The following is a 27,753-nucleotide window of genomic DNA, read 5'->3' as shown; positions in this document are numbered from 1 at the left end:
ATACTAGAGATGTTAGACAGTATTTCTTATATATATCTGATATATTTCTTATATCTCAGACTTCTGAGGTGCGGTTTTTACACACACACGCACGCACACACACAGACACACACTGTTTGGAACGGAACATATGTGTGTCTGTGTGTGTGTGTTGATTTAGACATATTCTCGATTTAGACTTATGTTCTGTAATTTATAATAATGGAGAATAAGCTGCAGATGCTCAGCTTTATTTTTTTTTTTAAAAGGAAAAGGGTGCATGTTTTTTAAAAATCTGCTCTTTAGTGCGCATTGTCATTGGTTAAACGTTTCCTGGATTACATCTCATTGGCTGCAGACTGTGTCTGTCGTCTATCTAACGACGCCCCCATTTGCCAGCTACTTCCGCTGCTGTGTCAAGCTGAGGCTACACAGTAAATTCTTGTTCATCTTTCTGGACTTGCAGATACATTCAGCCTGCTCACGCCACTCAGGTACGATGACAGATATTCCGTTGGTCTTTCTATGGTCTTATGTTTTCTTTTCAGTGCCCTAAATTTTGCTTTGGCCTCTCTATTCAAAAAGGTGGCTAACCATGCTAGTTAGCCACCTTATTTTTCTTTAGCCCGCCCGCTAATGGTAAAGCGCTAGCTGTCAAAAAGCTCCGGCCAGCCTCGGCACTGTCAGTTTGTTGTGTGGGGACAATGATTTAAAAACATTGTTCTCATTTAGGAATATTGCATAGTTCGTCACATGTTAAATTTGGCAAGTTAAAGTGTATGCTATTATGTTAGCAAGCATAGAGTTTACAGTAGCATTTATTAGATGGGTTGTCAGAGCTGGGTGTTTTTCAAGTTGTCAGTGAAGGTTTAATTGGTAATTGATTTAGAATATAATTATTATTTGGGTATTTTTAATGTATTGTCAGTGCAAGCAGAACGATTAAGTTCCGTGTGCTGGTAAAAAGCTGCTGGTAAAAAGCTCTTGATGGTTGAGTGTGAGGGAGTCCTTCAGAGGAAAACATCTATTCAGATTAAAACCGTCACATTTTCTTCACCTGCAGCAGTTTATGTAAAGGTGCAGATTAAAGTCATTTCCTATCACGTTTCACTGCCTCAGCAAACATTGGTAATGTCTCCCCGCCAGGCTGACTTCTTCCCGATTACATCCGCATCTGACTCGCAAGAGATTAAACAAAGGTTTGTCGTTTAAAGCTGGTGTACTTTAGGTCATTGACACAAGGTTTGCTCTGACACAGTCATCTGTTTGTCTACTCTCCCTGACAGACATATTGCTCAGTGGCATTCATAGTAGTACTACTGCATGTTTCCACTGTCACTAAGGAACTTAATGTAAGGAAGTGATACTGTGTTACTGACGGTCAATCTGCTTAGCATTGTTTGTTCATTTGATATCGATCTTTTGTAGATATGTCAGTAATAACTGTGAGGCAATTCACAAATGTTTTGACTACCACAATTTGATAAAGTTGAACTGAAAACGTTGAACCAAAATAACATCATCTAAGCAGATGATGAACAAAAAGTCCCCCTTTTTCAGAATCAGAATACTTTATTGATCCCTGGGGGAAATTATTTTTTGTTACAGTGCTCCATTATAAATCAACATTAAGACAAGACAGACAATACGCTAACTAAGAATAGTACAATATATATACATACATACATACATACATACATACATACATACATACATCACTCATAAATAAATAGCTGGAAAAGAAACATGTGTAGTTGTAGCAGTAAACAGTGTGTTAAGTGGATGCGTTGTACAGGGAGATGGCCACAGGCAGGAAAGATTTCCTGTGTCGTTCAGTGGTGCTTTTCGGTAATCTCAGTCTCTCACTGAACGAGCTCCTGTGACTGATCAGCATGTCATGTCATGTCTTAAACTTTTTAAGAGTTTGTTAAAAAAAATGAGAGGTTTTGTTTTTGGTGGTGATGGTGTTTTTTTTGTTTTGTTTTTTTGCATGATGGTACAGTGGGGGTGGATCTTTTGGATCCTGTGGATTATGCTTTTTGGACTCCCATAGTTGCTATGTGTTGATCTTGGGGCTTTGGAGGCCCAGCCAACACTTTAGAATATTTTTCATGTACCTTGAACCATTCCTTGACAGGTTTTGTGGTGTTACAGCATGCATTGTCCTGCCTGGAGAGTGAGTGCTGCTCCATGGGGGTCAGTTTAATTATGGGTTTTATTTGTCAAAGTATAAAAGCTGGCATGGAAACTTTCCCAGCAGAACATTGCACTGAAAGGATGCTCTGTGTTATGTACTTCACGTAGTAGCTGTTTTATTGTTGCTAATCATCTTTTGTATGGTTAGGATTAAAGTGAACTTCCCTTTTTAAAAAAAAATTGTTGCTTTATCCACAGGAGTATGAAGGTAGACACATTTTGTTTTTATCTTTACATGACATACTAGTCTGTCCTCTCTGGAATTGCAGTTGTTGTCATTTAGTTATGGGTTTTCCTCCCTAAGGTACCTTAATTACCCTCACCATGGTGTCTATGGCAATAGATTCCATTTGAAAGGGGAGCTTTACACTGTGCTAGTAAGTAAGTTTACTAGCACAGGTAAGGTAGTTACCTTAGAGTAATGTAGTTCCACTTGAGAGCTAGATGAGCAGTTGTCCTTGTTGAAACAGCAATTGCCTAATTAAAGTGTTCATGGAATAAATGCTTATGAGCGTTCAGTTGTGGAATATCTGTGTTTTGTTTATGTTTTGCTTTTGTATTTTTTTTCTGCCTCACATTAGAAAAAGTTTGTATGAGTACAATTTGTCTTTCAGCAGGATTGCACAAACGATTATTAGCCTGACCTTCATGAAGCTTGATGGAGCGGTGGTACGTGGGCAGAGGAAAGACCCATTGAATTTTGGTGGATCTTTTTAAATGAGCAAAATAGGGCAATGGCTCTGGTGGAGATTAGCCTGCCTAATGCTCTTGTAGTTGAGTTCTGTGGCTAAATTTAAGTGAACAGGAAGAAGATGTTGCAAGCCATGTCCCAAAAGTTGGGTTTCAGCAGTGTTGAAACCTAACTGTTGCAGCAATGGGACGGTCAGCAAATGCAAAATCAGTAGTTGTATTTGGAAAGCAGGGAGGAGTCTTGGTGTAGGTATGTTTTCAGTGTGATTTGTCTGTTAGCAAATACTAGGTTGCTTCTGCTAAGCTAAATTTGAATCAATTTATTTAAGTGGAGCATGGGTGAAGACCCATGAAATCTTTAGTGCAGCTTTGTGTCTCTTTCTTTAAATTTCTAATTAATTGTTAAAAATAGATGATGTTGTTTGTGTATCACATTATATTGTGATATTCTGTCGTTCGTACAGTTGCATCATGTACACGAAACTGCACGATTTCCTCAAAAGTAAATTAAAGATCTTTCAGAAGTTTCTCTGAAGCAAAAAAAGACTGGTATATTTTTCCTTTGGTAATTTATAACTGTAGGTGCCCTATAAAATGCAATTAAAGTATATTCTGGTAATGTGAAATTGACTGGTTGTCTCTAAAATCCATTGGAAATGTGGCTCCACATACCTTTTTACCTAAATGCCAGAACGCAGAGAAAGTTTAAACCCAGTCACCTGAACCTGTCAAATAACAACTCAAGTGCAAACAATGCTGATCACAAAACATGCTTTTGTGCACATGTTTTATCTAAACTCAGGAGTGCCATTGTTTGTGTTAATGGGTGGACAATTCAAGGGAGTTTCCAGGCAAGATGCTGAGGAGGCTTTGTTTCTGCATACACTGTGAAGGTAAAACTCCTCCTAGCAGGTTCTTCTTCCTAGCAGGTATCACTGGTATGCGCTGACTCACACTGTTCAGTAGTGTTGTGTGTGTGTGTGTGTGTGAGAGAGAGTGTGTGTGTGTGTGAGAGAGAGTGTGTGAAACTATACGTTCAAGCATCCTGCCCAGAATGAGACAGTATCTTATGCCCAGTGGGGTTTACTTGACTTCAAGCAGGAGTAGAATAAAGAGAACAAGCTCCTCCCTTATATTTGAAAGACAAACAGACAGGATAGACTAGCGCACATGATTACACATATGATTGAGCTTAGATCTCAAGTGCAACAAATTCAATGAAACATTTGTTTGGAGCTACCTTTAGTCTTTAGAAACTTACCTCATCAGTGTTAGGGGTGTTACAAAAAAAAAAAAAAAGAGTGGGGCAAGAAATTAAATAAAATAATAAATTGCATATTATTCATTACTTTTCTTAAAAATAATGCAGTGTTACTTTCTCTGATGGGTCATTAAGTAATTTGTTCCATTACTTCCAAGTAACAGCGTAACATGACATTAAATTCGTTGTCACATAAACTCATATACATAGAGCATCAAATTACATCTCTGTATCTCTGTTATATGTATGCTAATTTCTTTACATTTGCAAATGTACTCCACAGTTTTTGTGTACTTGTTTGAGACATTTTTTTCACCCCCTACTTCCTCACTTCTAAGGCTGAATGACTTATGCAATCTAGAGGTTACATGAGTCCTCAGTGTATTTCAGAAGTTTCACTGGGAGCTTTTGTTATTATACGGCAAGATTTTTCACTCTATCATTTAAATAATCTGTAAACATGTTTTACATTACAGTAAAGAGGAAGAAATGCAAAAGGATCAAAAAAGATCTGACCAACATGGAAAAAAGATTTGTACTTGATTCTCATAGGAGAGTTTACTTTTCGTCACACATTTGAGTTATTATTGCATCAGATGTAAAAGTGTACGTTTGAGGCTGTTTGGGTGTGGTTTATTGCAATTTCCTCTCTTTAAATGGATTAATGGTTTTAATGTTAGCACTTAGTTTTTCTAAAGTGCTCCAGTCAGTGGATGTACTCCGTAAGGTTAGTCTTGTGATTGAAGTAGACTGAATTTGATTTCATAGTTTCAGTATACTATAATAAAAAGTAATTTGTGAATGATTGTCAGTTAGACCGTCTGTTGGTCTTGTGCTCTACTTCCATTCGCCAGCTCTTTGGAGCTTGGAACGTAAGTTTGGATAACATCATAGAAAGCTCACGGCTCTCCAAGGGGAGATTGAGAGACCAGTGTTGGACTGTTAGAACAGCTTTGAAATTTATGAGTTGTTCGCACTAAAGTAAAAACTATCATCACTTCATGCGGAGACCCCTTCGACGCCAGCTGCGGCCTCAAGGCTGGAGCTGAACAAAACACCCTCATAACGACTGTGTTTAGACTGTTCCCCCCATTCCATGCAAGGCCACCTGGGTTGGCTGGAAGACTGTTTACTTAGCCTGGCGGGGCGAAGGACACTGTCTCAGCTGAACTCTGGACACACACATACACTGACTCCCCCCCTCCCTTTCCAAACGCCTTCGATGCTTGTGCCCTACCGGGGAAGATGGCAGTCAACTGGACCAGCGCAGACATGCTGCAGGACCGGATGCGCTGTCTACACCGGCTCTCTCTTACCCTTTACCTGCCCCTGTTGCTTGTCTTGTGTTTCTATGGTGTATTGACAGTCATGTGCTTTTTGTGCTGAGGTGTTTTTTCTATTATCAAACTGTTCTCCTACTAGGAGCTCAGTCTGAGTAGAGTTTTGTTTTTTTTTCCCCCTCCTCCTCTTACCTCATGTTATGTATTTTTTTTCCCCCTCCTCCTCTTACCTCATGTTATGTATTTTTTTTTTCCCCTCCTCCTCTTACCTCATGTTATGTATATTTTTTTCCCCTCCTCCTCTTACCTCATGTTATGTATTTTTATTTATTTATTTTTTAAAGTTGGTCAGAAGGTTCCTTTGTAAGTACAGCATGCGCCATTAGCGTGCTGCCTGCTGTAACCCTAATTTCCTTCGGGATTAATAAAGTATTCTGATTCTGATTGTGATGAAAACAGGAAGCACGGAACACAAAATAAACTAATTTTGGTCATTTCACCCAGTTAGACTCTTGCTCAAATAACTTTTGCTCTACGTCAGTCTAGTACTGGCTTACAGTACAAACATTTGTGTTTTGTAAGATGCTTGGGCTTAAGACAATCACGTAACAGCCTTTCCTGTATACAGACATGTTTCTGAAAAGATAAGAAACTAAAACATCATGAACCATTATAAACTACTGATTCAAACTTGGGGTGTAAGAGGTTTGAATCCCTGATGAGATGGCTTTTCATTGTTAACCAATATGGACCTTAGAAAAAATAGCGACCACGCACATAATGGTGAGTTTGGATAAATGAAATCTTAAACTCACCATTAACCAAATACTTCGCTGTTCTGTGTTATGTCTACACATAGCAGTAGACTTCACAATGTATATGTTATGAATTGTAACTTTAAGTGCTTTGTTACCAGCAGCTTGTTGCAAAAACACATAATTTGCTCTCATTTCTTTAGTTGAATGTGCAAAAAATTTCAAAGATGACAGTTTGACAGATGTCGGTGCAAAAATATAATTTTACAAGTTAATTCTCAAAGAGCTATTGGCTGAAAACTTGGCATATCTCTGCTTGGTGTGCAGAGACCTGATACAGGACCTGGGAAATGCATCTGGCCTTTGAGTTGATCCACCCATTGTTTGCCAAATGAGATCTTTGAATGTTTTTCAAGAAGCCTAAAGAACTGTTCCTGGAGACTACTGACAGAAATTACAAAAAGGCTTCAGTACGAGAGTTTAGGCTGTGTTGAATGATAAATTTTGTTAGAATAGTGCAAACACTTTTTTTGTTGCCTTACACTGTATGTTCATGTGTATTTGCGCCTGTTTCAATAAATCATTGTACCCGTTTTCTAGCAAAATATAAATTCAATATGACCCAAAATGAGTGACTGAGACTATAAGCTTAATGGCAAAATGTTTAGATGCAAAAAAAGAAACATTTTCCAGTAGATTTCTATAGGACTTGATGTGTCCTACGTCCAGCACAAAATCATGAAGAGAAAGTTAGGAATGAGCAGGCAGAGTGGTTGGGGTCACCACGTTCAACAAGACCAAGCTAGGTTCATTCCTCCTGAGTAACTTGCTGTTTTTCAGTAGTGCACTACTTTCTGAGTGCTTTCTGAGTTCAGTTCCTTGGGTTGCTGCTTTGGCTTTAGTTTACTTGCAGCTACATCTACAGAGCACAAATGCCTATTAACACTCAGATCTCCATAGCGATTCTGTCCACCCCCCCTTTTTTTTTTTTTTTTTTTTCTCCCCCCCCCCCCCCCTTCCCTTTCTGCACTCATTAGTGCACAGACAGCACACACAGCAAAATGCTGCTCTCTGTTGAACTCCCTCTAACACAGTGGCCTGTCTGTGATTCTTGTTCCCACTGTTGTCTCTCAGGCCACATTCACATCCTTCCTACTTCTCTCAGAATGGTAGATGAGACCCATTTCCTTCATCTTAACCTTGAGCCTTTGCTAGGAAAACTTAATCACATGACATAAATAGCAGTGTGGCATCTGAGTATTTAGATGTCTATATAAAGTGTATCAGATGAATGACAGTGAATTGCAGGGGTTATCCGTGTGTCCTTATAATATGCATTTGGCATTATTTGACCGAAAAGTTCCGGGAACTATCAAAGTGACATGAAATGACATCAGCACAGAGTATAATTTTGTCCTGGACCACAGGTTCATAGAAATAAGCCTCTGTGTCACAGAGACTAGTAACAAGAAAAAGTCCAGGACTGATCATTCTTATATGTGAGGAACTAATATTAACAACAATAGCTAACATTTAGTTCACACAGTCCTGCATTAGATAGCCCTTCTGGCTGTGGTAGAACAGGTCTCTTAACAGTGGGCCACATTTGGGTTATAGAACAGTTGCCAGTCCTGTCTCTGGTTCTGTTTGTGCATATATAAAGCACAGATGCTTTCTTAGTTTCAGTGTGGACTTGCTGTCCTTGTGGGCTATCCTAACACCATAAATCACTATGAGGAAAAATTGGGGTGAGGGGTGGGGGCTCCTGTTTCATCACATTGAAGTATTAAACAGTTATTCTACACTTTAACCTGGCCAGTGAGAATGTTAGCCATATAACTATTAGCAGATATCTGATGGACAGAAATCTAGTCCCAGGGAAACAGAAGTTACTGTACTTAAAGTGCTGGTCCCAAGTCTGGATAAATGGCAGAGTAACCTTAGGAAGGGCAATTTGTACCAAATCAAACATGCGGTTCCATGTGCTGTGGCAACCCATTTGGAAGTAAGGGAACCGTGTAAAGTACCTCTATCTGCAAATAATAAAATGATAACGTTAATGTGGGAGCTAGGCAACAAATATTTTCAGGCCTACCTTTATAGATATTTGTATCTGAAAACCGTTCATTTTTCTTAAAGTCCCAGATTCAGCAACTAGACAAATGGTGGAAGCTTACCTTACCAATTCTATTTAATCAGCAAAGAAAGTATTGTGCCATATCACCAGAAGTACAGCACTACCTCAGGTGCAACCTTTCTCTAACGTTAGCCTTTTTTGGTTGTCTGCTATACAGTTTCTGCCATCAGTGGCATGTTTGTATGTGAAACTGACTTGGTATGTGGTATGTGTTTCAGTCTGTAGAGGTGTGTCCCCTGTTGAGGTAGGTGTGTGTAAAGAGAAATATAGAGGTGTGTGTATGCTGTATCAGTATGTTGCATGGCAACCTTGTCCTTTACTTTCTTTCACCTTGGCTCTACCTCTGCCAGTCTCTTGACTCTCTCTCTATGCGCCTTTTGGCTTTGGATGTTTTTGTCTGCGGTGGACAGCAGAGACAGACATTACTTGGCTTATGAATGGAATTTTGGCATCAGTAGGTTTGCATTTCAAATGATTGTACAACATTTGGTGACAAATTTTACAATCTGTAATTAATGAAGGACTCGGAGTGCGATTTGACACAATCACTTGTCTTGTAACAATTGCTTTAGTTTAAGTAGTGTCTCATGTTTTATCAAAATTAGAAAATCTAGGGATAAACTGTGCATGTACCCTGTGTAATATTTTAAAATGTCTGTCTTTGTCTTCAAAAGAGAAGATATTATTGGTCCTGTCACTATGTATTTATAAATCATTTTATCCAAAAAAAATGGATTAGTTCATGATATAAAGTTTTATTTTAGGTTTAGCTCAAGCTTTGATATGGGTACTGCTATATCTAATTTTGCAGGTAATTAACTAACTTTATTTAATTATTGATTTAGAAAGTTTCATAACAGTTTTATTTTACTTTCTCCTGATATTTCTGGAAAAATGGACACTGACAGTGAACTAAATCAGAAAGCTTAGTCTGTGGGTCTGTATTTGAAATGAGTTACATGAATGAGGAATGGGGTAAAGTTATCTCTGTTCCAAAGCTTTATCTCTCTGTTCTGTGTATATATTTTTTTTCATCTGCTGACCTTTTTTGTGGCTACATTTGGTGAGCTATTATCAAAGTACGGAGGAGAGTGGTTGTGGTGCTCATATGGTGCCATGTCTGTCATGGTTACGTAATGGCTCACAAGGCGTGTGAGACAGCGAGTGATATGATCTGAGAGCTTGCTGCAGCCAATCGGATACCTCTCTTTTTCTCTCGCTGTCTGTGGGTGTGTGTGTTAGAATCTGTTTAATTTATCTGCACAATTCTGGAATGAAAAGTAAGTTCTTTTAAAAATGCAAGACTATCAAAAAGCAAAACAAAACTTCTAAACATGGATTTAAACTGAAATTCAAGTTTTAGTGTGTGCAGATAAAAACGGTGGCTTGTCAGTGATTATGAAGAATTTATTTTCACTTTCATCTATTGTTGCTGATGCTGAGAAGGAATTCTGGGGAAACATTTGTTCTACAAAATATAAAGGAAGACTAAATTAACAGTGTTGTTAATGGAATACATTAGAGCACATAGAATTAATAGATTAGACAGTCTTTAATTTCCAAGTATTGCACTCAGTTTACTACTTTTCAAATACACAAACCTAATTATTCAGGTCGTCATGTGCCTCTGAAACTGTGCTTCAGAACAGCTTTAAGAAGTAGTGCTAGTTGGACATCTTACAAAGACCAGCTACAGCCTGAGTGCAGTAGTCATACTTTGTCTCAAGTGCTGCATCTCTATCAAAAGAAATTTTCTTATGATCTGAATAGGTTTAACCAACCTTATAAAATGGGTCTGCTTTTTAATGGGTTGTGAACAAAGAGCAGTTTGAGAAATGAGCTTAGAGTTCGAGTCAGTGTTGTCTTGACTTTTCTGAGTGAGAACTATGTCAGCTTATTTCATCAAGTCAATAATGCAGTTCTATTATTGATGATAGTTTCCATCACTAAAGCACACACTCGTCATCTTCCTGTTTTCTCTGTGTGCCTTAGTGGAGCTAGGAAAATGTGATGGATATCCATTTCTGATATTGCCTTATTTTAGAAAGCTTCACTGAAGGATATTGATTCTGGTGACAGAGATTGTAGCACTGTTGAATTACAAACTGTGAAGTGGCCTGTCTATTGTACAAAACATTTAATGTCATACGCAAATTTTATTTTCAGTCATATTTGCTTTGTGCATGGATGTTAAGGTTGGGAAAACGTGTTTTGTCTGTCATTCTGTTGCTGTATACTATAGCTATATATAAGGTTCAGTGGTCAGGTATTTGGGGGAATTCATTTGGTGATGTGAAGACAATGTGCGACATGCCTTTTAACTGACAGCTTTGTTCAGAATCTGCTGTAACATTATGTTCACATAGCTTCCACAGACCACTGACTATGAATGCACTGAAATATGAATAAGGATTATCATACCACGACTCAATCTTTAAGAAGTGAGTTAGAGAAGGTGGTGTTTTCTTCCATCATATTTTCGACACAAACCCTGGTAGACAAGTGCATTAGTCAGATTTCCTCCGGTTGGGATTCCAAAATGTCCTGCAGAACCATTTAAAGGTTTGGGAGTTCCCTAGTTTATGTGATTTGTGAGGCCACAGGAAATATCACGTTTGTCCTGTAGATCTCCTGACTGATATGATCAGCTGATACAGTCAACTCCCTTTTATAGTGGAATTTCTTTTTTCTTTGTTTGTTGCTTTTAAAAAATGTTGGTATAAATCCTTTCTAATACTGAATGTAGGAAAATGAGAGAGATTCTATTTATTAATTTTAAAAAAAATCTAGATCTTATTTAAGCCAGCCTTTCACAAGTTAGAAAAATGCTGAGTTGGACACAGAGTTAACTGGTAGAATATTTGAATAATAGTTTATCCACCTTATCAATTGTGGACGCAGAGGCCAAAGTTCATGTGTGTGCTGAAGGCGTTTCCTTTCTCTGGCAAGGGCAAAACCCATCCACTGTGTAGAAATAGGCCAGGCGAGTGTGTAGAAGGCCAGGCGAGTGGGAACAAGACTGAATTTGGTATTTTTATCTTCTAAATCAGTCAGCTGTATGAGACTGGATATTTCTTTTAGGATTTTCTTTATGCTTCAGGTATGTAAAGATTTTATAATTCTGGAGATGAGGTCTGTCACACTGCATTACTGTATTATTTAGACATTAATCTGTGCTCTCTCTATTACTTGCTATTACTCTCTCTATTACTTGCAGGAGGATCCCAATAAGCAGCAAGTGGGTAGAAGGGAATTTAGGTTTACTGTTTAATATACAATTATATTAATGTAATTAATATTCATATTTTTGTGTTTAGAGATGCTTTTTTTTTCTTAAGTGTAACCTGTAGGTATCAACTTTTTTTTTGCATATCCCAAAATAGGTTCATCTGAAACAATTTTATTATTATGCTTCACAAAGGCTGCTGTAAACACAGTGGATAACATTTGGTAATTTGGTTTGGCTCCTGATGGAAATACTGCTGTTAAAATAAATCAGAAAATTGTAAATGCAAATGGAACTTTGCTAATTTTAAAAGCTGTTAAACGGTGGAACACTGATTTAAAAACTTGATCAGTGGAGTTATGACCATAAGAATGAGTTTTCCATTAGATCAGGGGTCCCCAACTCCAGGCCTCGAGGGCCGGTGTCCTGCAGGTTTTAGATCTACACACCTGAATCAAATGATTAGCTCATTACCAAGCCTCTGGAGAACTTCAAGATATGTTGAGGAGGTAATTTAGCCATTTGAATCAGCTGTGTTGGATCAAGGACCCATCTAAAACCTGCAGGACACCGGCCCTCGAGGCCTGGAGTTGGGGACCCCTGCATTAGATGGATGGGGCCATGCCTTCATTAGTCAAAAATTTCTTCTAGCATGGGACTGTTTGTCCTACAATAGGCATCTACAAAAGTTCTTTTTCTGTGGCAGTAGTAGATAAAAGTGTCAATGTAATTTATTGGAAAATGGATTAAATAAAAATAAAAACAAAAAACGCACAGAATACAGTGGAATGAGATGTGTATGTCTTACACAAATTCACCTTTGCCTGTTCCCCTTCCCTCAGGATGTGTGTCTTGCTCATATAATATTAATATTATATGAGCATTTCGTTGCCTTGTAAATATTAAGATTGCATATAATTTTAGTAATAGTTGTAAGTAAATATTGCATATATGTGTAACCCTGCCAATGGAGGGTGCCATCTAGATTACATCTGTCATATTGTTGTTAACACACATGCGTTTCACATATTCTATCATCCTTATAAATCAAAGGGGCCAATTTAATTTTCATATATCTGTCTGGTATTCTAGTTCTAATGTTTAGAGCCATTGGTGATAAGATAAAATGGATAAATGGGCCCTTGTTTACCTATTCCTTAGGGTGTGTGTGTGTGTGTGTGTGTGTGTGTGTGTGTGTGTGTCTCAACATTTGACATGTGGGGTGTGTCATAATAAAATGATGTATGCTATCTTATATTACTGGTAAGAACAGGCACATGGTAGTAGTGGTTGTAAAACTAAGCTGATTTTTGTTTTTAAAAAAAAAAAAAAAAAGTGTCCAGATGAAAATATTCTGTGTAATGGTAACAAATCTTTTTACATATTGTGTGAGGTTTTTACATGTTAAATGGTTTTTAAATATGGCCGGCACAGTGAACAAATTCCTTTTTAAGTGCAGCTCGGGTTTTTGCTAATTAATTGACACTAGGGCTGCACGATTTTGCATAAAATGAGAATCACGATTTTTTTTTTTTTTTTTTTTTTGGGCTTAGAATTGAGATCAGGATTCTCTCACGATTTTCTTTTCCAGTATAAATATTTATTGCACTTATTAACTGCACATCAACTTCGTAACAGTTGAAACTGAACATAAAAACAATAAATAAACATAAAAACAACAAATGTCTCACGTTTTGTTGTTGCCGCAAAATGTTGTACTGCTTGAAATTCCGTCTCCACCGTTGCTCGACACTGCGTGTATAGAACAGGTAGTGCAACAATAGAAAAATAGTTGCGGGACAGCACTGTGTAGCGTTTGTCTAGGGTGTTGATCATTTTCCTAAATCCCTTGTTTTGCACAGTGTTGATGCGAGCCATATCTTTGGTCAGGTGATAAGTGATAGCCTCCGTAATTTCTTTGTGCCTGCGGGAGTTCGACGGGTATAGGGAAGGGCTGTATAAGGTTCCCGTTATTGATGTTTGGGTGGTTGACTGGGACGGATTTTCTCCTGTCACTTTGTCGTCATCCCTGACGTGTTCGCCGTTGTTTTTTTCCCTGCTAATTTTAGCATCACGCGGCACAGCTTCTGTATCACGTGGTATAAGGCTCCGCCCTTGTCATTTGTTGAGCAGGAAGAGTGAGCGCTTGTTTTCATGCAGATTACGTCCCGGATCAAAATGCGGTACAATCGTGGTCGTCTTTTTTTTTTTTTTAATCATTGTCATTTGGAAATGTGATCGCACATAAGTATGAATCGAGATCGCGATTTTCTAACAATTAATCGTGCAGCCCTAATTGACACACTCATTGACCCGTTGGCATTACTTTTTTGTTCTGTGTGATGAATAAACTGGAGTTTCAGTTTATTATGAATTGTATTTCTTGAAGGTTAAGTTACTAATTAAACAACTCCTTTTACTTCCTTGAAAATTGAAGTCCATGTTAAAATGTGTTTTGAAACTCTCAAAACTCTGGGCTGGTAATTTTGACCTGGGGAGTTACAAGTTATTCTGGGTCTTGCTTTTAAACTGGGTGAAGCTAATGTACCAAGCAGAGGGTAACAAAGACCCAGAATGCCTGTGACAGTGGTGTCCCAATTGTGTAACTACTGAACTAGAAACATCTCTGTTTTCACGCAACAAGCCATGATAGACAAAATTGTGACTGTGACAGAACAAGCAGACTTTGAGCGGATGGAACAGATGGTTAGATCTACTGTAAAGAGCATCAAGATAGTCCACTTAATGCAATCTTCTCTGCATGTTGTTTTTATTTTTGAAGGTTATCATTCCAGAAATGGAAGAAAATGTGTTAAAAGTTTGATTATTCTTGGTACATTAGTACTCAGAGCATGAAGGATGCAATGACATTGTGTGCAGCTTTCTGTAGCTCACAAAGGTCTCTGATTTGCCATTGAATTGTTGCTCTAGGGCTTGTGTGAATGTGTTTGAAGAAAAATCATATGATGGTTTATATTCTCCCAAATTGTTTCAACTCCAAAGAAAGTAGAAATCCCTTGGAGGGAGTGGAGGCTACGGCAATTTCAGTTATAAATTACCTTAAATTGCAGGATTATTGCAACCTAAGAACATTATGATCCCAGCAGTATGTTTACACCCTTAAGGCCTTTATACATAAAATTTGTATAAAATTTGTGCAAGTAATTTGGTTTCAAAAATTTTTCGACTTTGTTTTGGGGGGTTTTGTGCAAGTTGGTTGTTGTATAAAGGCATTTACAATTAATTAAATGAGAATAAAGGATTATACCCATTTTAAGAAAAAACAAACAAAAAATAACACATTTTTGGAGGTTTGAACTTTAATGTGTTGACTTTATTTTTCCACTTTTGACTTAAAAAAAGTGGAGGGAACAAACATGGCAAGTAAACACTAGTTATAACCTTTTAATATTGATTGTTAGTAATATATTTGTTTCTTCTTTTTTTTTCTTTCTACAGATTATTCATTTGCCTTGGTCAAAAGAGCCACATAAATTGAAGACTGGAAGTGCATCCGTTGTTTGTCTGCTAACTAAGCAGCTGATTTGCTCAAATTGACATCTGCTGGTGTCATTCCTCTGAGGACAGACCATCTGCTGAAAATCTGTGTGAAGCTGTATTTGGGACATTGTCTCGATATCAGACAAACATTGCTCTGTTGTTGTGGTGACACTCAAGCGAGACCTAGATTGACAGGTCTCCCTCCAGAGTAACTTTTCAGAGCAGCCACCAAAAGGAACATGTGCTAGAAGTTCAACATCTGTCCTAAACAACTGGTCAGCTTTGACTCTAGAAGATGAGCAATGACGATGAGTTCTTCGATGCCGTCACAGGTGGGTGCTTAATGTACATACTTATTGATGTGTTTCCCTCTAGTTTATCTTTTATTAAGAAAGGGGAAACATGCATGCTTCCTGTATTTCAGGACTGTATTGTGATTTTGTAGTTCTCACTTCTCCTTTGGTAGTTTAAAAACTTAAAAAGGGTTTTTAGAGGAAGAGAAATATTTTGTTTAGCGTTTTGGTATTTATTAGACCTGATGTGTATATATGTAATCGTTATTAGTGTGAATGCTTGAAAAGCATTCACAGTATTGTTCTTCTAATCTTTATTCTTATATTTTATTATCTATTCCGTACGTTTTTTGAAAGCCTACTCCTTCAAAACCGTTCAACTTAGAAAAACCATTCAAACACCATTAGATTCCTATTCTTTTGGACATGATTGCTTGTATTTTTCTCATTTTTAACATTTATATTTTTAATTTTATTCAACTTTATTCAACAAAAATTTCCCATGTATTTCAATGGGGAGACCCTTCAAATTCTCATTCAACTTACTCATTTTTAAACTCTTACTACTTCAACATACGTTCACATAGAGCCACCATTCAAACTTTAAAACGAAGACAAGACATTCAACTATTCAACTTGTATTTATCTTTTCAATATCTATTATACTTTTTCTTCAGTTCCAGTTTAAGTTTCATGATGTTTTTTCACCCGTTTCAGAGTTTATAATGGGTGTGTATGGGACGGAATGTTGGGGCTAGAGTGAGGCAGCTCAACTGCTAGAGTGAGAGGAGCAAAAAAAATAATCTTAAAATCTTTTTTAAAACTGCTGCTGTGTCCGCAGCGTTTGCTCTACAGGTATGATTTTACCCTCAAAACGTAGCCATGGCTGTCCTCTTTCATCCAATGTGTTTACTATTGTCCTAGGTGTTATGGTTCTTTCATAAATGTCACCAATGCACAGCCTCCTCCCTCCAACTCTTCCATAGACTCTAATGTTAAAATGGCTCAGAAGGTTCGTTTGAAAATCAGAAGAGCATGGTGTCTTTCCACTGTCACCACGTCCATATAATAAACTCCACAGGCATGAAAACTGAGAATTCAGTAGACTAGAAGCTGCTGTCACTCACGGTGAAAGAATTTTGTCAATACGACTTTTACTTTTCATTTGGGAACGATTTGTTTCGGCCTGACTTTTCTGTTCATTTTAAGCAGCAAAAGTGAGGCGCATGTCTGTGTACGTGTGTATGGAGCCATTGGGTGCGGTCACTATAGCAACCAGGCTCACACCTGCCTGCTTAACGAGCTCTCTCTGCCACTCTGCCAAGATTCATCTTAAGCACTTCTCTTTCAACTGCTGCTGTGTCCACAGTGTTAAAGCCATCATTTTACCCTCAAAACGTTGCCATCGTTGTTCTTTTTCCAACATCTTGTCTTTCAAAGCTCAGAGATGTAAACTTTTTAAACTGTGTGGGTCCAAGTGGAGGGATCACATTTTAGTCATTCAGTGATTCAAAGAATATGACCTTTTAATATTCTTTCAGATGTTTTCTGACTCTAAATGTTCTTTTCTCATTTCTTAGGTTTTTCTAATTTACAATTTAAAAATTTTCAGCTTTTTTCCAACTTCTTCTTCTGTGTAACCTTCAGCTTTTAGCAGTTCAGCACTGTTGTTTTCAGGTTAAATTCAGGTTGTTTTTTTTTTTTTTTTTATCTCATTCAAAATTTTTAACTCAAAATTCAGCAATTAATTCATTTCAGTCCATACATTCAGATTCAAGCATTCACACTGCAGTTTCTTCAGAAAATGCACTTTCTAGTTTTTCTTAGGTCTTAGTCTTTCTCTGGAAATTGCTACATGGTTTTTCTGCAAGAGGCTGCCACTCCTAATTAGATGGTCTGTTTTTGTTGTCGAAGCACAATGCTGTCCAGTGGAACTTAACCTGCCTTCGTCTGATGATTAGTTGAATAATTCAGAGGTTGGCTGTCTTACGACTATGATTAGTGATATCAACAACAACCTGGAGGGTGTGTGGTTCATACTTGTGTGCCTGTATTATATTCACAAAGAAATTTCATCTGGTAGAAACTGCCAAAGTTTGTGTCAGTGGGATAGTAGTGACTACCCCAAATCAGCATATTTGAGGAAGCCAACTAGACTTCACTCTTTTTAAAAGTATTTTCACGTTTCTTTTTTTGGTGAGCAGCAGTTAATAGTCCTTGAAGTCAGCACTCTCAGGATTTCGTGCAGCCTAATGTTACAGTCCAGGTGAAGGTCTGATATCAAGCAGTACCCATTTACAATTACAAAGTACAGCCATGGTGACTCGCCTGGGGTTTGTGAGCAAGCATTCTTGGAAGCAGATACCTGGAAACTCAGGAGAGATGAACTTTGAACTGTTTACTCTAGGCAGATCTACCTCAAGTTTAGAAGACATCAAAACAATATAAAATCTCAGGATTAATGAAGTCAGCATGTGTAGGTTCAGCATTGAATGCTGAAATATGATTATAATATTAACTCTGAGAAATAAAGGCATGCAAACACTTTATTGTTGTAGATAAATTAGCAGTGCAGCCACTTATTTAACAGCTCGTTCTGTGCAAGGATAATAAGAGGGCAGGCAGGGTGGTGTTCTCTGTTAATAAATATTAGAATCACTGTTTTGTTGTTTGATTACCCCATGTTGACGTAGAGCCATTGCTATATGGCTGTCGTCACTTTAGCAAGTCATTTCCATTCAGGTATAAATAAAAGGGCTGTGTGTGTGCCTGCACCTGTCTTTGTGCCATTGTTATGATCATCTTAGTAATTTGAGACAGATGCAGAACAGGGGTGATCTATTATTTATGTGGTAGCATCAGGTATCATCTGGCTTGGCTTTAGCATCTTTTTCTCTTCTTAATTTACCCTCAAATATTTTGTTGTAACTATTTATTTTAAAAATATTACTAATGTGCTTGATGATTTGCCCGGGGCACACCTTCATAACACCTACAGAAGCTTGAAAGACATTGTTGAAGTGCAGCTTATATAATACATGAAAAGAGATTATCAAATATTTAAAGTTCCACAACCCTGGCTATGGGTCAACACTAATGTGTGACAAATAATTTTGTGTTGCACATCCTGCATTTAATGAGTCAGTTTCATACTGTGCAATACATTTTGTTTCTCAGGAAGTGGAACTTGCGACGTCTCAGTATCCATCCATTCGCTTCCGCTTATCCTTTTCAGGGTCGCGGGGGGCGCTGGAGCCTATCCCAGCTGTCATAGGGCGAGAGGCGGGGTACACCCTGGACAGGTCGCCAGTCTGTCGCAGGGTGTCTCAGTACTAAAATAAAATATTTTGTTGTGACTTATGTGACGATACGAACAATGCACCTTTGTACCTGACACCTGATTAGGCGTGTTTTCTGAGTAATGATAGTCATTAGTGTTTTTAAGCTTTTGTTAATGCACCACCTTTAATTGCCCACAACTCCATCCTACAGTACTACGTTGCAGATTATTCCAGCCCATTCTCATTCCCACGCCATGAACATCTGCCTTTTTGTTAAATCCACTGACGAGATGCAAGATATTCACAATCTGTCCTTTTTTTGAGATTATGATGGCGAATATGACTCCTTATAATATGCTCTCCTCCATGTTGAGCAATGATGCCGAAAGGTATTTGTGTTAAATGTGGCCCTATGTTGTCGTGGCCAGGCTTCCTTATGTGAAAGGTTTGAATTGAGACGTAGATTGTTATTACCTAATAAACAAGTTTACTGTTGTTGTCCCAGGTTTCTTAGTTTACAACAAGTGTAAAGAAGATGACGTGGTGCGGATATCTATGACGTCGGTTTTCTTTGAATGCCACATTTCTTTTTCTTCCGCAGGCCTGGAATCGGACGAGTCGTGCGAGGGGCTGTCGGAGGCCAGTTTCAAAGATGCACAAGGGATTGACAGCAGCAGCCAGAAGAACAATGGATCAGTCCCACAAGAAAATGGCATCAAGAAACACAGGTACTCCTGCATTCCTCACCCACATTCCATCTGCTGTGTGTGTACTTGTTTGTGGATAAGTACTCTCTTGGTCAAAAACAATTGAGTTAAGTGGAACATTTTTGGGCAGGGTCACAATTTGTAATGGCTCAGTTTCATACAAAACGCATACACAGAAAGGCACACAATGGGTGCAGCAGTTTAAAGGTGACGTATTTTTAAACTTAAAAATAATGAGGGGGGGGAAAGGGGGGGGGGGGGGGGGGGCGAGATTTGTTGTTGTTCACAGTGGGGGGCTGACTTGGGTGACCTATATGTGAAGGTGTGGTGTGTTTACTTGAGTTAATTTCCTTTTATAAATTTTAAGATGTCAGTGGAAAATTACCAAGTAGGAATTTTAGGATAGTTAGGTGACTGGGTTTAGTTCCTGTGAACAGAGGTGAGATGAATTGGCTTTGCACTTGTTCTTATCTTCGTGCAGAATTTCTTTATCTTCTGCCCTGATAACAAACCTGAACGCACTATCTCTTATCTGCAACCTTGGATATTTCTTTTCTTCTCCATTTCAGGACATCTCTCCCTGCACCCATGTTTTCCAGAAACAATATCAGTGTGTGGAGTATCCTGAAAAAATGTATTGGACTGGTAAGGGAAAGCTGGTTATCAGATTTAAGAGCTTCTCTTCTGTACATGAAAGGCTTTCATAGAGAGGTTTTCATAGTCATATTGGGCAGTATTTACAGTTTTTAATTTGCACACAGATAAACTGAAACAAGAAAAATGTATTACATAAAATTACTTGTTAAAACCACAATTTGAAAAACGTTTTAGAGTTCAATAGTATAAAGGGTAATATGTTAGGTAGCTTTTTTCCCCATTATAATTTACTGTAATTTCTTTCCATTTTTTCCCCCTTTATATGCACTACTGTGTTTAGTCATGTTGTATTTTAGGAGTTATTCTAGTTAACCTGTGGTTTAACTAGTGTTTAGTGCTTTGGCTGCTGACACAATTACAGTTTTTGTGATATAATAGAGTATATTCAGCTTTTATCTTAATGTTAAACAGGAACTGTCCAAGATCACGATGCCCATTGCCTTCAACGAGCCGCTGAGCTTCCTGCAGAGAATCACGGAATATATGGAACACACTTACCTCATCAACAGAACCTCCTCAATGTCCGACTCCATAGAGCGCATGCGGGTAGGGAGAGACGTGGACACACACGTCCTGTGTCATCTACCATGTTTCTCTGCTGTCACCCCTGACACTCTTCTCCACCCACTCCACCCTAGCTCCCCACAATGACATTGTCTTTACCTCTCTTGTCCATTGCTTTGAATGGTTGTAGTAGAGCCACCAAAAAAATTATCTAATCGAATATCATAAATGAAATGCAAATAATCTGGACATAGTATGGGGAGAAGGAAAAAACAAAACACTAACAGACATACTCAAGAGATGACTTGGACACATATGCGCATGCTAACTTGGTCTGTAATTGTTTCTGTTTAGGCAGTAGCTGCTTTTGCTGTGTCAGCAGTTGCGTCGCAGTGGGACAGAACTGGAAAGCCCTTTAATCCTTTGCTGGGAGAGACCTATGAACTTATCAGGTACACTTGCTTTTTTCTCTCTCGTTTTTTGTGAGGTCACTTTGTTTTACCAGTTAGCTTTCAGTCTCTCTTTTCACCCCTGCTTCTTGCAGAGAGGACCAGGATTTCCGAATAGTGTCTGAGCAGGTATCCCATCATCCTCCAGTGAGTGCATTTCATGCAGAGAGCCTGGCTGGGGATTTCGTGTTCCACGGCTCCATCTACCCTAAACTTAAATTCTGGGGCAAGAGTGTTGAGGCAGAGCCTAAAGGGACTATCACACTAGAGCTACTCAAGTTGGTCACTTAAAATCTTTGCGTTTAAATTATTTATTCATTAATTGTATTCTAAAACTGATTTCTCATTGTGTTGACTTTTTTTTCACCTTTCCCTCTTAAAACTTCCTCCTTCATTCTTATTTCCCCTTTTTCTTCCTTTTTTCTCCCCCCTGCAATTTTCATCCAGGCACAGGGAGGCATACACATGGAGCAACCCTAACTGCTGTGTACACAATGTCATACTGGGAAAACTGTGGATAGAACAGTATGGCACAGTAGAAATAGTCAACCACAGGTATTTAAATGATGCTTGCATGATAGAATTTATTATTTTCTTCTTTTTTTTTTTGGGTTGTATGGAAGCCCCAAACGCAATTTCATTGTTCTTGACAATGACAATAAATAAATAAATACCAAAAAAAAAATACCGAACTAGATACTAAGAAGTGTTTAACCTGTATTGATCACAATGCTTCCCTATAACTAGAGTGAGGAAATGACTGCAGTCAAGTTCAGATGAAACACTGTAAGGCTAACAAATGTTTACCCACAGTTCTCCATTCCTGCCGTGCACCTTCCTTGTTTCGTCTAATACTAGACACCAGCCTGCTTATGGTCTGTGTGGCTTCACAGGCAAACAACGTCTCCTTCAACATTTATTTTTCTAGGAAAGCAGTGCAAAGCTTTTATTGTCCTTATTGCTAAGCGTGCTGTGTCTTATTCACACAGTTGCACAGATTCATGCTAGTAACTGTGAATCAGCCAGACCTTACTTGCACTGACTAACTGTTGTCAAAACAGCAGGGTTTGAACGTGAACCTCTTTTATACAAATAGCCATGCAAAGTGATTTATATGAACGTATAATTGCATGATAAATCCACCACTTTATAATGTCAAATAATGTTGCTTTGTCTGTTTAATTCACTATAATGAGCTCTGCCAGTGAAAAGATGTTAATTGGCTCTTGTCTCATTTTTCCTGCAGCACTGGAGACAAATGTGTGTTGAATTTCAAGCCCTGTGGGATGTTTGGCAAAGAGCTACACAAAGTGGAGGGATACATCCAAGACAAGAGGTTTGTGTTTACTCTAACTGGTTTGTCACCTACATTGTGAATCTTTCTGTCTTCAAACGTTTAAAAAGACATGCTAATGCATTTTCATTATTTTCAATCTCATTTTCCATTGTACTTTTCTTCTCCTATTATTGACCATTTTCTTTTTTACATTCCTTTTTTCTTTCTTTTTTTTTTTTTGTCTTTTCTAACAATTTCTTCTCTCCACTTGCATCTCCAACTTTTTGTGTCTTGCCCTTTTGCTCCTTTTCCTGCCACATCTTCTTACTGTCGTTTTCATCTTCCGTTTCTATCCAGTAAAAAGAAGCTTGCTGTCATCTATGGGAAATGGACTGAATGCATGTGGAGTGTCGACCCTCAGGCCTATGAAGTACACAAGAAGTCTGAGAAGAAAGGAGACAACAAAAAGCAGAAAAATGTAAGAACCTGTGCAACTAATATTTTACATCTGCAATAAGAAATCATAAAAAAACAACAGTGTAGTGCCAGTCTGTGGGCTTTCTTTCTTTCTTTTAAAAAATAAATAAATTCATCTAAGTCATATTTCCTTTTCTTCTTCTGTCTTGATTTCCTGTTATTGTCCACAGCAATCTGTGTGGTCGTATCTAGGTAAACTAACAAGCTTGTGTAGATCAGTGCAGAGGTTTTTCAGCTCTTCCCCTTTTAGTCTGCTTATTTATTTGTAGTTGTGTGCAAATGCTCCAAACTGCAGGTTTGGAAATAAACAGATACTGACAGAAGCTTTGATCTCGCTGGTAACTGTTTGTGCCTGCAGCGTTCAGTCTCTGCTGATGCTATCAATTGGTCCAGTAGTTACAGTGAGTTGTATCATTCACAGGATGAACTTGAGGGCGCTGAGAACGATGACGCAGATGACATGCCCGAAGTCCAAGAGACTGTGTCTGTTGTACCAGGAAGCACTCTGTTATGGAGGATAGACTCTAGACCAGCACACTCTTCTGTGGTATCAAAAATAAAGTTACACATCCAAATTGGTGGCCCAGAACGCACACACGCAAACACACTCATTCTTGACATCTTTTATTCTTTCTCTGTTTCCCAGATGTACAACTTCACAAACTTTGCGATGTGTCTGAATGAGCTGGAGCCCGGCATGGAGGCCATCCTGCCCCACACAGACTGTCGCTTCAGGCCTGACATCAGAGCAATGGAGAACAGCAACATGGGTAATTAGTTTTTATCTGATCAAATTTGAATGCGTCGCTGGCTGACATTCAATAACTTGTTTGACAGAACTGTTGTTTAAAAAGAAAACCAGTATGCTATGACTATGTGGATGTTTAAGACGACTTTTAGAATGATCACTCTGTGAAAGTAAAACAAAACACAACAACAACAAAAAACAAAACAGAACCAATAAAGAAAAGAAACTACAAATGTTTTACTTCTGCTGCTCAAAGCAAAGGATTGGCAATAAGTCAGTGCTTCCACCTGCTGGATGTTGATGGTATTGTGCAATCCAAAGTGAGTGAGTTCCACAGGTGCCTAAAGAAAAATGGAAACAAATGAAATTAAAGGGGTAAATAAGCACAAGACTTTTTCTTGTTTTATTACAATCTGAAACCTTTCAACTCTTTATTCTTGTGAAGATGAGGCCAGTAAAGAAAAGGAAAGACTGGAGGAGAAACAGAGAGCTGCCAGAAAAGAGAGAGCCAAGAGAGATGAGGAGTGGTCTACTAGGTGAGAAACGCACACTAACACATGCATTCACTTTAATAAAGTTTTCTGTGGTAACCTTTACAACAGCTTCAAAATATACCAAAAGTAATGAAGTTTTCATGATGCTGTTAGATGTCCAGTGTACATGAGAATAGCAGGGGGATTGCAGTGGTGCAGAAACTGTTCTGGTTAGTTGTTAAGAGTAGAGCTGAGCCCTAAAGGAGAATCTGTTACCATAATGGTTAATCTACATTCCTACCCTCACCCATGGCCACAACATGGAATGTAGCTTTTACTGCAAGTGTTAAGAAAATATTATTTACATAATGGACATTTTGTGTTCCACTCTCATTCTGTTTAATAAAATTGAAGCTACCAACATCCGCTTACTTTATTACAAAGGCTGGAAACGGATTCAGTGAAGCGAAGTCTGTATATTTAAAGCTCACTAATCATTGATGAGATTTATTTGTTTATACCGTATGAAAACTGAGGTTTGTGAAGAAAGTTTTGAACTGAATAATGGATTAAAAGAGCTGCAGGCTGAAGACGCAGAAAGGAAGGACAGCTGTTAAGATTACAGATTGACAGGGAAATGCAGGTGGAAAATAATACACAGACTTCTTGGAGGTTAATTGTAAAAGTTATATCTAGAAACTGGTAACACACTTAAGACCAAAGCCATAGTAAATCCCTACGGAAGTGTAACCTGTGTGATTTTTTTTTTTTTTTTTTTTTTTTTTTTTTTTTAAGGTGGTTCCAGATGGGCACCAATCCATACACAGGTTCTCAGGATTGGATCTACACTGGTGGATACTTCAACAGGAACTACCAAGACTTGCCTGATATCTACTGAAAACCTACTTGCCTTTCTCCTCCTCCTCCACCATATCTATAACCTCCCGTTACACCCTCCCCCCCCACCCACCCCCGGTCATTAACTGGAGATAAAATGATACAAATCATCATCAAGGCACACCAACTCAGATTGGAAATGCATACAAAGAAGCTGAACGTTGTTGACTGCCGAGTCTTCAGTAAAAGTGATTGTTTTGGGGGTTTTTTTGCGCTGACACACACACACACACACACACACTTAAGAGAAGTTGTTATATTATTTCCAAGTCTTACTCTCCATCATCGACTAACATCTCCTGTTTCCCTGCTGAAGCACACTTTAGAGCACAATGGCCATTTAATTCCAGGTCAATCCCTCTGGCAGAGAGTTGGTAACAACTCAAAAACCTCACAGGTCCGTTCTGAATGTTTAACATCTTTGCTATTGAACTCTGTGCTCCGAGGATCTGCCCGCCAAGACTCTTGATGGCAGCATTTTAAAAACATTCACATGTCACAAATGAATTTTCCCAGTTTAACATGTGACTTTAGAGGATAAGGGTGTTGATCTGCAGCTGCTTGTGAATGAAACTGTTGTTCAGTCGTTTTTTTTTTTTTTTGTTTTTTTTTTTTTTCCCCCCATTCTTTTAACTAGTGAACTTAAGAGGAGTCCAAAAAGACTAGAAGTAAATATTACAGTGATGGTATATGCTCATCTATTGTGTGAACCCGTGTATAAATGCGTACAAGCACCTAAAAGCCATATTAACAGGAGAGGGTGTTTTTTCTGTGCGGATATGAATTAGAAAATATGAGCCTAAAGGAACTGGATTGTTATAAATCTCACTATCGTCATAGAAGAAACTTGTCGGTGTAATCCGAGTATCAAATGCAGCTCTAGATAACTGTGTTCTGTGGCAGGATTGGGTGGATGGATTCATGGACAAAGTGACATAAGCAGACATGAACGGGAAAAACTGGAGAAAAATGGCGACTACAGAAAAGTTAACGGACCGCAGATTAACTTGGCGTCGACTCGTATAATAGGACAACAAAACAAGCAGAAACGATACAGTGATGATTGTAGTCTTTTGTGTCTGTGCAGGCTGCTTCTTACACTTATGTGCCAAGCAGAAACACTATTTCTTAAAGTGAAGAAGGAGAGGAGGAGGAAAAAAAAAAAAGCCGGAACTTCTCTAATGAATGTTGGCACACACAAAAAAAGACTGTAGATGTTTTGGATTGTTGGCAGTGTCCCAACAGGGTCCCAGAAATTGGTAACTCGAGATGAGGTCCACTGTTGTGCAGTTCCCCTTTGATTTGTGTTGAGCTCAACAACAGTGTGACTCTACATTTAACCCATTCATTATTATTTTAATGCATCGTCACTGAGCAGGACTCACATTTCCCTTCAGATTCTAGGATACAGACATGTTGGTAAATGAATACTGGGATGAAATCCTTCTTTTTTTTTTTTTTTTTTAATTTAAATTTTTGTTGCTATGCTGAGGTTTTATTAAAAGGTTAAAGTTTTTAAACATTGTAATGCTTTCGATTAAAGCACTTAGGCAGAGCTCGAGTCACCCTGCGGTTTTGATAGAGTGAGAAATGTAGAACAAACAGGTTACAGCTCTCACATGTGCGTACTAACTTAACATCGTAACACACGCGCCTAATTTTGTTTGACAGATGCGTTCTGGTGAAGTCGATCCCTGCTCAGTACGTTATGGCACGCATCTAATTTTTAATCACATTTAGTTTTGTTTCTGTATTAAAAATCACATTTTCACATGAATATTTAGCTTGCAGCACCGACCCTATGCAACTTTTGCACGTGTCTGTTATTGTACCACAGCTTAACATTCCCCCCCTCCACCCGCAGCGACACATTGAACGCACGCACACACACACCTTCACTTTTGAGTAGTGAGATGTACCTTTTTATATATTGACTTTGCAGCCTTAGTTTAATACATTCCAGATAATTTGAAACCTATTTGTACTACTTGTCACTACAGGTAGCCGTGTTGTCACATCTTCAATTTGACTTTTATTTGTATTATTTTATTTTTTTCAAAAATGGATTACCGTGTCATGCTTAGTGCCCGAGCTTGTCTGTTTTCCATTTTTAACTTGTGTGTTATTTATGGTGTTTTATGAATGAGTTTTTTTTTTTTTTTTTTTTTCTCTCTCTTGTAGCAAAATCGTTTCTTAATGTTTTGCTTAGGAAAGAGCAGAGCGCCTAATCGGGGCTTGAAGCAAACATTCACCAGCTGAACACTGAACCTTTGACTGTGGCTGTTACATCTGTCTGATTTACTTGCCAGTACAGTATCTGTAACCTATTCAGGACATGTTGGGTTAAATTCACCAGTACAATCCAGAACTTTACATTCATTTAAAAACAACTTTTTTTTTTGTTTTGTGTTATTAAAAAGCTTATTGCACAAACACTACTCCCAGTGCGCCATCACAGAAGGCTAAAGTCAAGCACTCACCAAAATTCTGCAGCTGTACATGAATCCAAACAGACACAATGATCTTGGTAATTTTTTACTGTAAACTACTAACTGGCGAAAACTAAACACATGTAACCGTCACGTTCATCAGTGCTCATCAAGCTCTACCAGTTATACAACTAATAAACGTTATTTAACTAATTCTAGGATTTTATGTTGCTTTGATTGTTGGCTCTTTCTATTAAGGAAAATGTTTTCTGTTGAATTTTGTTTCTCTTCGATTGTGTCATGTGGTTGTCGATGTAATATATGTGTAAAAGTGTTGCACAGAAGTAATCGCAAGCAAAATGGCATATTTGTGCAATTGATTTTATTTTTATAGTATTTAAACAGTTTTTGGTGACAACCAGAAGTTTTATTTTGAAGTCGGGAGGGGTCTGTAAGGGGTTGTATCCATACTGTGGACAGCTTGTTAGATTCTATGAATGGGGAAAATGTCTACTAATAAAATCCTAATGTCAGCTT

The 27,753-nt window shown here is 38.2% G+C and overlaps 1 protein-coding gene across 3 annotated transcripts; it reads left to right on the top strand.

The window, feature by feature from the left end:
* Nucleotides 1-160: 160 nt before the first annotated feature.
* LOC146550357 (oxysterol-binding protein-related protein 2-like) lies at nucleotides 161-27,753 on the top strand. 3 transcript variants are annotated; one of them, XM_085259532.1, is made up of 14 exons: nucleotides 161-473; nucleotides 14,984-15,357; nucleotides 19,201-19,327; nucleotides 19,876-19,951; nucleotides 20,375-20,509; nucleotides 20,822-20,919; nucleotides 21,012-21,194; nucleotides 21,364-21,471; nucleotides 22,163-22,252; nucleotides 22,550-22,670; nucleotides 23,091-23,216; nucleotides 23,316-23,439; nucleotides 23,863-23,953; nucleotides 24,686-27,753. In XM_085259532.1, exons 2-14 carry the CDS (start codon nucleotides 15,321-15,323, stop codon nucleotides 24,786-24,788), a joined length of 1,419 nt encoding a protein of 472 aa, XP_085115658.1. In that variant the 5' UTR covers nucleotides 161-473; nucleotides 14,984-15,320; the 3' UTR covers nucleotides 24,789-27,753. The 3 variants fall into 3 exon arrangements, with proteins under 3 accessions (XP_085115658.1, XP_085115660.1, XP_085115659.1); XM_085259534.1 differs by lacking the exon at nucleotides 161-473 and adding an exon at nucleotides 8,712-8,752; XM_085259533.1 differs by lacking the exon at nucleotides 161-473 and adding an exon at nucleotides 11,253-11,398.

This window comes from Mchenga conophoros, linkage group LG20 (genome assembly GCF_057382185.1).
Source record: "Mchenga conophoros isolate Kocher_MC1m ecotype Shallow Benthic linkage group LG20, M_conophoros_male_GT1.1, whole genome shotgun sequence".
In the NCBI taxonomy this organism is placed as follows: Eukaryota; Metazoa; Chordata; class Actinopteri; order Cichliformes; family Cichlidae; genus Mchenga; species Mchenga conophoros.
Note: the sequence above shows the minus strand (reverse complement) of the source record. Positions and strands in the feature narration are given on the sequence as shown.